Source organism: Gadus macrocephalus, chromosome 6 (genome assembly GCF_031168955.1).
Source record: "Gadus macrocephalus chromosome 6, ASM3116895v1".
Taxonomy (NCBI): domain Eukaryota; kingdom Metazoa; phylum Chordata; class Actinopteri; order Gadiformes; family Gadidae; genus Gadus; species Gadus macrocephalus.
In genome coordinates this window covers 9,957,625-9,970,376 of record NC_082387.1, presented here as the reverse complement: position 1 = coordinate 9,970,376, position 12,752 = coordinate 9,957,625, and the positions used below count along the sequence as shown (strand labels likewise).

At 43.6% G+C, this 12,752-nt stretch overlaps 1 protein-coding gene across 1 annotated transcript in view; it reads left to right on the top strand.

The window, feature by feature from the left end:
• cacna1ba (calcium channel, voltage-dependent, N type, alpha 1B subunit, a) overlaps positions 1 to 12,752 on the top strand; it is an 86,612-nt gene that overhangs the window by 12,026 nt on the left and 61,834 nt on the right. Inside the window, 3 exon segments of the mRNA XM_060053463.1 lie at positions 10,150 to 10,241; positions 10,379 to 10,531; positions 11,476 to 11,663. Of these exon segments, the coding sequence (XP_059909446.1) occupies positions 10,150 to 10,241; positions 10,379 to 10,531; positions 11,476 to 11,663 (433 nt within the window).

Sequence of the window (12,752 nt, the reverse complement as noted above, 5' to 3'; positions counted from 1 at the left end):
TTCTCTGTCCATCCATCCGTCCTTCTGTCTGTTTCTCTGTCTGGCTGTAAGTCTTCTGTCTGTCAAAATGCTTGTTTTATTTTTAATAGAAAATGGTTCAGACTACCTATTAGCTTATAGGTTATATTGCGCTGATTTATCAGCACAATATAATCAAAGCAAAGCTGATATTTCAGCACAATATAATCAAAGCAAAACTGATATATCAGCACAATATAATCAAAGCCGATAGGTAGTCCGATCCATATACGCTATATCTGTATCAGTGATATATAACCTGGTGATATATAACCTAGTGCCATACCAGTTTTAATAGGGTCCTCTGCAATGAGAAAAAGGAAAACATTTTATTGTTCACATCCACACTTCGTGATTGACTAAGTTCACATATGCTGCATTATTAAAGGTCCTTTATCAAGTTGATATCCATGCAACACACCCCCCCCCCCCCCCCCCCCCCCCCCACACACACACACACACCCCTCCTCTCTCTCACCGACCCCCACCCTCTGGAAACGGATGGTTGCCATGGAGACCAACGAAGGGGTTTCTATGGCTCAGGGCTTGACTCGAGCAGACTGCGGGGGTACGGGAATTTCACGCGCGCATTCACAATCCAGTCAGAAAGGGGATGCCGATAAGGACGAGATCAGCAACAGGACCACAGGCCTCGCCTCGACAGCCTACGGCAGCCCCTCTCCTGTGAGCTCTGAAGTCCTGGTAGCAGGGGAACTGACTCCCGGGAGCCGGGTGGTTTGTGTGGAGACGAAGTGGCCCGTTTGTCAGGTGAATTAAAAGGTCTTTCACACCGGCACGTTGTCTAGACTGGAGAAGTCAAAGAAAACATTGCAGAAAACAAAGTGCTTGACTCCATGGCCCTCATTATCTCTCTTCCTTGCTCATATCACTGCCTCTCTGTCTCTCTCTGTCTCTCTCTCTGTCTCTTTCTCTGTCTCTCTCTCTGTCTCTCTCTCTCCATCTCTCCCACTCAATCTCTCAATCTCTGTTTGTTTCTGATGAGATCAGTGCTTCTATGGCGATGCTTCTGGTTTATATCCTCTGCTTTATGTTTTCAAACAAAACAGTAATGAAAACAATAGTTTGCATTTCAGGTGGATAGTGAAAATGCCAGGCAAATATTTATATCTTGGTGATAGAAAATTACATTCTTTAAACAAACACGTGGCTACCTGTCAACATAATGTCAGAGAGATGGTTAATTCACTTTGTTTACTGGGTTTATTTTCACCGGTTGACTGCATGTTGCCAACAACAGAAACGTATTGTTTTAAAAACACGCTCATGTTGCCAGGGTTATGAAATATATGTTAAACCATATATTTAATCCAACCAGAGAAGAAACGTATAACAAATCTTTTTTTCAAGAGTGCCCTGGCCACGACAGGCAGAAGCAGTCAACAACATAACCTTTCAGACAGACAACACTCACCAATCAACCAAGCCTTTGAACAACCCTTCAATATGCCAACTTTTCAAAAGTAATATTCTTAATCTTTCCCCTCCTAAGTGAGCCCTTTCACTTGTGGCTGGGAGGGCCCAGGCCCTGTCTACCTTACAACCGATGATAACACAGAAGCAGGCTCTGCTGCTCACGACTTTCATCCGTTTTCACACCAAGCAGCATTCACAGGCGAACCACAGCAAGATGCGCCAGACCCCAGACGCTCACCCTTCCCATCAATACCCGTCACTTCACTGCACCACCTTCCAACCCCGCCCCCCCCAGCTGTCCTCGGCCGTATCTCAGCCGTCCTTTTAGGAACGAACCCGATTGGCATACTGATGACCTGCTCTATCGCTGGCATCAGAAACCGATCCATCGTCTTGACTGACTGATCAGACCCCACTTGTTGGGTCAGGACGGGGAACAACCTACCTGTAGGCTTCCCTGAGCGAGATGCCCTTATCTCAACCTACGCCTTCATGTATCTGGAAGAAAAAAATATTTTGTGGTCTTTCCAGTCTTTTGTGGTTGTAGTTATTCTGGGTGTAGATTTCCACTCTGTTCTGGTTGTGGTTTACCTTGACGCAGTACATTTTTTGTTGATTTTTTTCAGATTGTTGTTCTGTCTGGTTGTATTGTTTGGTGGGTGTAGATTTACATGGGTTCTTTTCTGGTTGTGTTTTTTTTCTTTCTTTTTTTTTTCTAAGCCTTCTCTGTCTAGATGTATCTTTTGTAGCTTTTCTGGGTATATTTGTGCTTCTGTGTGCTTTTTTGTGATTCCGCTTCACCTGCCCTCACCCGTGGCTTATGCCACTCCTTGGTTGCAGCGCAGTGGTGTGTGTCATACAATATTCTATTTCATACGCAGGGTGATATTTATTCCACCTCGCGTGTGATCCCACCAGAGTGCAACAGGGTTTGTGTGTGTGTGTGTGTGTGTGTGTGTGTGTGTGTGTGTGTGTGTGTGTGTGTGTGTGTAATTGTTTTCAATTATACACACAGTGTATAATTGTGTCGCGTGTGTAATAACAGTATCAGAGCCCGGTTTGTAAATGACAGCCTAATAACTCATGTTCAAGGCAGTGTAGAGCAAGCGATTGGGCATGTAGCATGGCTTGTTTGGCACCCTCTTCCTGTGCTTGCTACAAGGCTGTTTTTTGTAGTGTCACAACGTTTGACAACAGGTACCTCAAAGAATTGTTTTTCCTAAAGAAAGGAATGTTAACCTGCTCACACTGTCTGGGAAACAGTTGATAGAGAAGGCTCGGTTTGAGGCAACATCTGGGTTGTTTGTCACTGTTCCGTTGCCTTCTATCAAGTGGGAAATATGAATAATGTATTTGACATGAAATGTTATGCAACTTTGTGTTCCTGTTGCTTATCTTATTTCCTCTATCTCGGAGGAAAAAGTTTACTGATATCATATCGTTCTTTTAGAAATTCCCTATCCTTGCATGTATTTTTAAACCTTAAATGATCAAATATTGATTAAGAAATCAAGTCGTTATTCTATCTTGAGCACACTAATCTTTCCTGTTTTTCTATTATCTGACGCTCGCCTGAGGTTTAGAACAATAAGTACCTGTAATGGAATTTCATTTGTAGCCATGAACAGCATTTTGCTTAGTTCTGCTTAGCCCTGCTAAGCTCCGGCACTGCAGTGAAACTGTTGTCACTGCTGCTGACACAAGCTGCTCTATATGCATGTGGAGAATACACTATCGCCCTCCCCCCTCTCTCTCTCTCTCCCCCACCTCTTTTCCACCTTCTCTCTCTCTCTCTCTCTCTCTCTCTCTCTCTCTCTCTCTCTCTCTCTCTCTCTCTCTCTCTCTCTCTCTCTCTCTCTCTCTCTCTCTCTCTCTCTCTCTCTCTCTCTCTCTAGCAAGCACCCTTTCAACCTCTCTCTTTAGCTCTCTGAATGTCTGGTAGTGAGTGACACAGTTAGATTGGACACTCTCATACACACAGACACACACAGACACACACAGACATACACATACAGACACACACACACACATGCTGGCTGTCACTAATGATAGTTCTCCTTGGAGGAGCGGAGGAGAGTGTGAGGAAGAAGAGGAGGTGATAGAACAGTCAGTGAGGGTGGCAAGGGAGAAGATAAAAGAGGAGGGCAAGGCAGAAGACGAGGAGTTGACACGCGGTGAGGACGAAGGGCGAGGAGGAGGAGGAGGCAGGAGGTGATTGAGGAGGGTGACTTGTGGAACCCACTTATACTTTGGGTTCCACAAGTCACTCTCTTAACTGCAGGTTAAGAGAGGAGGGGGAGGTGATGAGGGAGGTGCAGGGTCGGAGACATTGTGGCGCCAAACAGATCAAGATAGATAGATACAATAAATATTAGGCATGACTCGACCAGAATACCACAGTTTGACCTGTTGGGCAGATATATGGTGATATGTAAATGTGAGAGAGCTAAGGCTAAAACCCTTTCGTGTCTATCTGGATGGAAGGGAAATGGTGAAAATGGTTGTTATTTAAACTAGTCAGCTTGTAAACATTGCAAGGCACATTATTGTTTATATGGTCTTGTTTATATGACACATTAAAGGCAGGTTTTACATACTGATCATTGGGCTGAAATTTGGATTTACCTTCATGTGGGAGTTGCATAAAAAAAAACATTCCAGCCTTATAATGTTGGACATTTTTAAGGGTTCAGTGATAAATGTATTAACCCAAATAAATATGAACGAGTTCTGGTTAAATTCCCAGCTGTTTGTCTTTCGTTCAAGTATGTAATTGGAGAACAACTTGTCCGTTGCACATCAATAGAACGGACAGATATTCTATTCTCAAAATAAAATCACTTTATTATTTGTATGACAGGTCATATGTAAATACACTTCTCTGGCAGAAAAATAGCCGCTTATGACAAGTCCTTCCAATTGTGTTACTTGGGAAAAATCCACCAAAATGTTAAATAATTTATATGTAAGCAAGGTCTTATCTGCCGTCTAATTGGTAGACACAGACAGACCTCGGGTGTGTAGTCAGCCGGACCAACTGTGATTGCAAGTAGGGTGTGTGTGTGTGTGTGTGTGTGTGTGTGTGTGTGTGTGTGTGTGTGTGTCTGTGTGTGTGTGTGTGTGTGTGTGTGTCCGCGAGCAGGAAGAGGGCTTGTGTCACACAGGTCTGAGTGGTGTACTGGCTGTCAGAGTATGTTGACGTGTGTGTGTGTGTGTGTGTGTGTGTGTGTGTGTGTGTGTGTGTGTGTGTGTGTGTGTGTGTGTGTGTGTGTGTGTGTGTGTGTGTGTGTGTGTGTGTGTGTGTGTGTGTGTGTGTGTGTGTGTGTGTGTGTGTGGTGTTGCTGGGGCTTGGGGGCGGGGGGGTTATTACGTGCCTTCTATTTCAATCCACTCCAGACGGGAAACACACGTTAGCCAATCATAAACATGTCATATACAGCTATGTATGTTTCATACAACACCCCCAAGCATTGCTCATGAGCAAACATATCCCGACATAAACTTGGTTAAGTTAATTTATTTTCAATTTTGAAGAGTTCTGCCCAGCCCTTTAACATCTAGTTCCCAGAATGGTTCATCATTTTGAAACTATATCCTTGAATCGAATATATTTATACATCTATATCATTTTGTTAAATGGGGCTTGGCCTAGCCTAGTGGCTATTAGGGCTTCCTGATGCTCTCTGAACATTAGCACTAGCCTCCGGATGGCTTATTCACAGAGACTGTGATTGATGACCGCCCTGACACCGTCTAAATTATACAGTTGGCTTCATCCCCACCGTCCCTCCAGTAACACCACATTAGACGCAGGGTTCTCCCTCTCTCCGTGAACAACAAGGAGTTTTTGTGTGCCATTTCATTCTCAACTTGCTTTAAAGGGAGAATCCTTCAAATCAACCGTTCGATTTATTTTGTTTCGGGACAAATTGTTTCAGATGCACATTTGTTTTCAGTCATCAGAATTGTGCACCCGTGCAGGCTGCCCTTACAAACCTTTCAAACGACTGACTCAAAACACGTCTTCTCCACTCTGTTTTCAGTTGACATTACATTTAGTGATTCAGCAGGTGTTTTTATTGGTTTGGATTGTCTTGCTCGACCTTGTTTTTCCTTTAAAACAACAACTGGACAGAGTGCACGGTAGCTGTAGAAACACAAGCTTTACTCCCTTCCTTCCTCTGTTTCCAGTCGGTTTGGTCGTTGCTGTGGTCTCTGAGCTCCGTCGTCGAGCGGCTCTAGCCTATTGCCTCAGCGAGGTGACTCGCCAGCCACCGTTGTGTCTATCAATATCGATCGGTGTTATTGATCTCCTGTAGACTTCATCTTCCTCTACATTACTCAGAGCTCTCTGTGCACAGATCGGATGCGAAACAAGGTGTGAATGTCCCGTTAGTCGATGTGTGTTAGTGTGTTTGTGTGTGCTTCTGTGGGTGTGTGTCTTTTTATGAGGGTCTAGTTACACTGGCAGAGCCAACTGACAGTGAGGGGAGGGGAGGGGTGGTGTGTTCCTTTGGGAAAGTCCCCTTGATATTCGTGTAACATTTGATGTTCTGCTGCCAGGGCAGCAGAGCTGCGGTAACATGTGATGAACTGGGACGACTGTTCTGCTGACTAAGATCAGCAGCCGTTCATTTGGGGCCAAACAGTGAGCAAAAAGATTTAGCTCATTATCTTCCCTTTTCTCCGTGTCTCACTCCCTTGGTCCCTCCCTGGCTGCCGTTCCTCCCTCTTTCTCTCCTCCCCCCCATCCCTCCCTTCGTATTTCCTGCTTCTCTCTTTCTCTATCTTTCTCTCTCTTGTCCATCGATCGCTCCGTCTCTGCTCCCTCCCTCTGTTTCTCAATTGTCTCTCTCCATTTGTCTCTCTCCCATCGCCCTCCCTCCCTCCCCCCTTCCCTCCCTCTCAGAACGTACATCTAACTCTGTGCCATTGCTGTTGAGAGGAGAACCCATACATACGCACAGTTGCACACAGACACACACACACACACACACACACACAACCTACTAACTGTCTAACACATGATGATGAAGCATTTTCGTAGATACATATTCAACACCATATCTGGGAGTAGAGGCGGAAAGAGCAGAAGAAGAAAATGGTTCTTCTCAGATCTGCGGCCTCACTTGGATCGAATCCCAGGCAGAATGATTGATGGAGGAGTTGTTGGATAAGTCGTAGTTCTCTCCCCGTCCCCCTGTTCAGACACCCGGGAGTGTCTTAAGAACAGGATTAATAACTGGGCTGGGCAGAAAGAGAGACTAAAGAAATCGAGAGAGAGAGAGAGAGAGAGAGAGAGAGAGAGAGAGAGAGAGAGAGGAGAGAGAGAGAGAGGATTGAGGGAAATTCACTTTTAATGGATCTAATGGGTTGATCGTTTCTTAGTCAGTGTCGTAATGTTATATTGCAGAGGGGAGAAAGCTGTTAGAGGAATAGTGGTTCAAATTTTCCACTTGATTCCACAATCAATTTAGTCACATGGTAGGGGTGAGAGGGGTATCTATATCCTAAGTTAGACTGTGGACATAGGGGGGGATCGAACCAAGAACCACTGCCACCCTATCCTGCTCCCCACATATATCCCCACCACATACAGCACTATATATTTGGAACCAGGTTCCCATCCATTGTTTTTAGATTTGAAAAAAACCTTCTGCAGACACAGTAGTCGAGCAGGTGCAGGTCCCAATTGTTTAACTCGCTCAGCGAGGAAAGTGAGATCCCAAACTGGATTACTCTACTTGTATTCTTATCATGAAGACAGGATTGGAGCTTTGTCAAGACAAATCTCAGAGGGATAGCCTGTATTAAAGGCCTTTATTGAAACGTGTAGGCGCAAAAACATTTCCATGTATGGATACAGTCACATCGCCCAGCTCTACCTGATTGTCTTTGTGGCATAGTGCAGGCTTTATTTCTGAAGCAGTTTCATCAGAAATATTACTGTCTTTCTTTGATTGCTCCGCCTCCTAATCGTGTGTTGGCGCTGTCCCTCTCCTCCTGCTCCTCCTCCTCTGTCTCATCATCTTCCTTGCTTCCATCTTGCTGCCTGTGCAAAGTGTGTCTTTAGCTCCGCAACCTGGATGTGTATGTGTGTTGGACTGCATGTGCACTGTGCAGTGCTGTGAATGTGTGAATGCTTGTTATATTTCATCATTCACCCACATGCACTATGCAAAGTACACAAATACTTTATGTGTGTCTGTGTTGTGTGTGTCTGAGTGTGCGGGTTTGTGTGTGTATTTGCATGCACAAACAAACACATGTTATTCGGGGAGATTGTGTGCCTGCATATATTTATTTTGAAGTGTCTTATCTGCATTTTAGAATTGAATGTTGTAAAACATTATGCAGCATCCATTACTTACATCCTATGCATTTTCTTGTGTGAATCTGTGAGTGCTGTGTGTATAGTTATTTGCAGGTATGGATGGCATGGCCACCATGTCCTCCTTACTGCTATTAACTGAGAGAGAGAGAGAGAGAGAGAGAGAGAGAGAGAGAGAGAGAGAGAGAGAGAGAGAGAGAGAGAGAGAGAGAGAGAGAGAGAGAGAGAGAGAGAGGAGAGAGAGAGAGAGAGAGAGAGAGAGAGAGAGAGAGAGAGAGAGAGAGAGAGAGAGAGAGAGAGAGAGAGAGAGAGAGAGACTCACCTAATCTTATGAAGTCTTTGATTAACGTGATTAATATTTACACATATGTGTGGGCTTCATTCATATTCTACCCCCTCTGGCTCTGTCTCTGGGGAGCAGGGCAGATACCAGACAGATTGCCTTGGTGTGTTGTGCTAACAGGAAGCTACAGGAAGCTATAGAGGAAGCTACAGGTGTGCTAGGGCTATCAGGACTGTCTCTTTGCTCCATCGCGTTGGTAACCAAGAGGGTCCACGTTTGCAGTCTTCTCGTGTGGGAAGAGCTAGGTAGGCACAGAGAAGAACAGCATATATGGTATAATATACAGAATCTAGGTCTAAAAGGTATCATATACAGTATATCGCTGAATAAAGTATCATAGACAGTGTATAGGTGTATAAGCTATCATATTCAGTCTATAGGTGAATAACCTATCATATACAGTATATAGGTGTATAAGGTATCATATTCAGTATATCACTGAATCATATACAGTGTATAGGTATATAAGCTATCATATACAGTCTATAGGAGAATAACCTATCATAGGTGTGTATGGTATCATATACAGTATATCAGCTAATAAGGTATCGTATACGGTAAACAGGTGAATAAAGTATCCAGTATATATGTATAAGGTATCATTTACAGTATTCTCACAAGGTCTGCTGTAGTACCTTGCTGAGCACACATATCCCATGCATCTTCATGTACTTTACGTATTCCTATTACGCATGTAATAATGAAGCAATATCCCACGAGAGGAAGTGCTGTTACACTGAATATCAGCGGGGCTATGATTCAGTCATAGGCTCTAGTCCGCAGGTCCAGTAACGAAGACAATTGCAGGATCTCGAGTGTGATATTGTTTTTAAACAACATTTCCACAAGCGCTGTTTGTTAGTTAACAGTAATAAGCGACAACAGATCCATTTATGATCTGTTTGTTTATGTAATCATTTATTTGGCTCTGCCAACACAAATAGTTCCACAACAGGACTGGGACGGGATGGTTGCCAAGCAACATATTACAATTTTGCTGCACACTTGCTTTCTACTTTGTGTAGGTCTACACGTTACCGTAAGCCACACGTATCAATGTATATTTATCGGTATGTTTCCGTGTATTGTGCAATCAGTGAAATAAGAGTCAGTCTCAAAACATAGAGAGTAGAGTTGAGTGATACATAATGTATTCTCAAATGCCAGTGCTGTTATACACTATAACAGCACTGATGGAATGCCTCTTGTCCAATCAGAATACTTGTTCAGAACTAACTGTTGTATAAACTTTATTTATATCTTTATTTATATAATAATATTATTTATATAATAAATTGTGTGTTACAATGACAGACACGGTAAAACCACAGATACGACAGTAAAGCTGAAATACAGGCGACAGTGAGATATAATTAATATCCCAGAAAATGTGCAATATCTTAGTAATGTATGCAACTTCTATGACCAAAGTACATTTTCCTTCTATTTTACATGCACTGAACGTGTGCTTAACTTGTGCTCATACTTGTTCCCGGGATGAACATGCGCATGCATTGGTGCCTTGGAATGCAGCAATCAGGCGTCCCACTCTGAGGTGAAAGGTTAAATTGGTGTATTCCTACAATCCATGAAAACACCTATACCTCAACTGGTCGGACCTTTATGGATCTGAACTGTATCGATCTGAACTATGTTGATTTGACCTGCATTAATCAGAACCCTAGTTGCTTTATTTGAGTAATTGAATTGATATCAAAATATGACAAATTATTTTTAAAAGCACAAAAAGGTGTAGGATCAGAATGCATTGGTGATCTGCTTCTGTGTTACAAACCAAATATCTGGAGTCGGTCTCAACACTACTACCCTTGATCAAGGCTCTAAATGTATCTGTATACCACCGCTTTTTATTGTATTGTCATGTGACTCGTGCATATAGTAAGTAAAACACTCTGGTCGTATTTCTGTTTGACGGGTGCTATGTTAATTTAATTGATAATTTAAAATAATACACTTTATATAAATGACGCTTTCCTAAACCTGGTTGTTTGTGGTTCTCTAGGATGCTGGCCACGGTTGGGGCCGACTTTGACCTTCGCACCCTGAGGGCCGTGAGGGTCCTACGGCCCCTGAAGCTGGTCTCTGGCATCCCCAGTGAGTTCAACTGTGTTCCTATCAATATCCGTATTCATTTGTTGGGAATAGGTCGCGGTGCTCAGACTACATGCCGTGCAGTCTGTCATCACCATACTACTGCTATATTGAGCGCCTCGCACCTCCCTCTCCCTCAGGTCTTCAGGTTGTCCTGAAGTCCATCATGAAGGCCATGGTTCCTCTGCTCCAGATCGGCATGCTCCTCTTCTTTGCCATCCTCATGTTCGCCATCATCGGCCTGGACTTCTACATGGGGAAGTTCCACCACACCTGTTTCCACAAAGACACTGGTAAGTGGACGCCGCAAACTCGCATTGGAAACTGAAGGTGAAATGGAAACTGAAAGTGAAACTAAAACCATTGAGGGAAATAATATGTTACTTCTGTGATGCACTGATGCACTTCAAAGTAAGATATACAATCAGGGTTTGACTTATTGTAATAGGGATCAGGGAATGGGTGATTATTGATCTGTTTGGATAGTTGGACTACTTTGGTAACAACCCAACAAAACAATCTATATTTTCTGTTGTTGGAATGTTATTTTTTGTTATGTTTTGCTATATAGTGTAGAGTTATGTTGGAATTTTATGTTTTGTTATGTCGGCTATATATAGTGTATTGCTACAGTGTCGTGTTATGTTGGAATGGTATGTTGTGTTATTTTGTGCTATACAGTGTTACGTTGGAATGGTATGTTGTGTTATGTTGTGCTTCATAGTGTAGTGTTATGTTGGAATGTTATTTTGTATTATGTTGTGCTTTATAGTGTAGTGTTATGTTGGAATGTTATGTTTGTTTATCTTGGAACGCTCGTAAAACGTTTTTTTTTACATCTTAGTCATTTCAGCAGATGCTTTTATCCAAAGCGACATATGGGCAATTCAGATACACATAGCAGGTAGGCATCTTGCCTTTGGGGATCAAAAGTCAAGATGCCTGAATGTCGGGAACAGCGTCCCCTCTGGCCACACAGGGGCCCTGCAGGTCCTGAGTCCCGCTATCCCTGTGCTCTAACAAGGAGTGGTAAAACAGGACGTCTGTTTTAATGCTGCTCACGTCAACGTCTCGGGAGGTTAATCCCTGCACCTGGAGTTTCCGCACGATCTAAATATAAAGAAACACCTCAACACGTGTGTGTGTGTGTGTGTGTGTCTGTGTGTGTGTGTGTGTGTGTGTGTGTGTGTGTGTGTGTGTGCGTGTATGCATGCATGTGTGCGTGTGTTCTTCCCAGGTGAACTGGCGGCAGACTTCCCATGCGGCATGGAGCCGCCGGCCCGGACGTGCCCCAACGGCACGGTGTGCCGGGAGTACTGGATCGGACCCAACTACGGCATCACCAACTTTGACAACATCTTGTTTGCGGTGCTCACCGTGTTCCAGTGCATCACCATGGAGGGCTGGGTGGACATCCTCTACAACGTACGTACACCGCCGCCCCACAGCAGACCTGCAACCGGGTCCGCTAGAACCCTTCTGGAAACCGTACAAAACATTAATGAGCCGGGGTCTACAACTGTTCTAGAACCAGTTTAGAGCCATTGAGAATCGGTACGGAGCGGCTATTCCGATAAGAATAGATAAGAATATAGAGGAAAACACCTTCTCTCCAAGAAGATACCTTAGGTTTAAAAGCAGCAAAACATTGAGAGCAACAGTGAAAAAAGCGAAAAAATAAATAAAACAGTATGGGGATATACAGGCTGTACGATGTTTCCTCCGGTGTTACAAGTATATCTAGAGATCCTAACCGTAATATTATTTAAGAAAGATGTACGAATCAATTGGTGATGCATACAAACCTTTCACACTGCTTGAATCCACCCGCCCCTCACCTTATGGTACGGTACGCAGAACAACAACAAACAATTAACAACCAGCAATAAACGACAAACAGTTAACAAATGGCCTGCCCTGATAAGCCCAGAGTAGCGTTTCCCTGCAGCATTCAATGCTCGTACCACCACGTGCACTTTCTTTCCCTGGGACGTACTGAGGGGCATGCACGTGAGTTTGGCGTGCACATGCAAGTCATGTGTATATGTGTGTGTGTGTGTGTGTGTGTGTTTGTGTGTGTGTGTGTGTGTGTGTGCATATACACACACACACATACAGAGACACACACATACACACACACTCACACAAACACATGCACACACACACACACACACACACACACACACACACACACACACACACACACACACACACACACACACACACACACACACACACACACACACAGTCACACACATGTTAATACCGTGCATCACCCAAGTGGGTGCTACATATTGGTGGTGGTTAGTGAGGTCCCCACTTCACTTTAGGCGTCTTTGAGTGTTATTAATTATTATTATTCTTCATGTTTAACCTCTGTTTTCCTTTTATTCCTAGTCTGTTTTACATAGTTTTGAATGATGACTATATGCTCTGTAAGGTGACCTTGGGTGTCTTGAAAGGCGCCTCTAAATTAAATGTATTATTATTATTATTATTAATACACGCTGATAA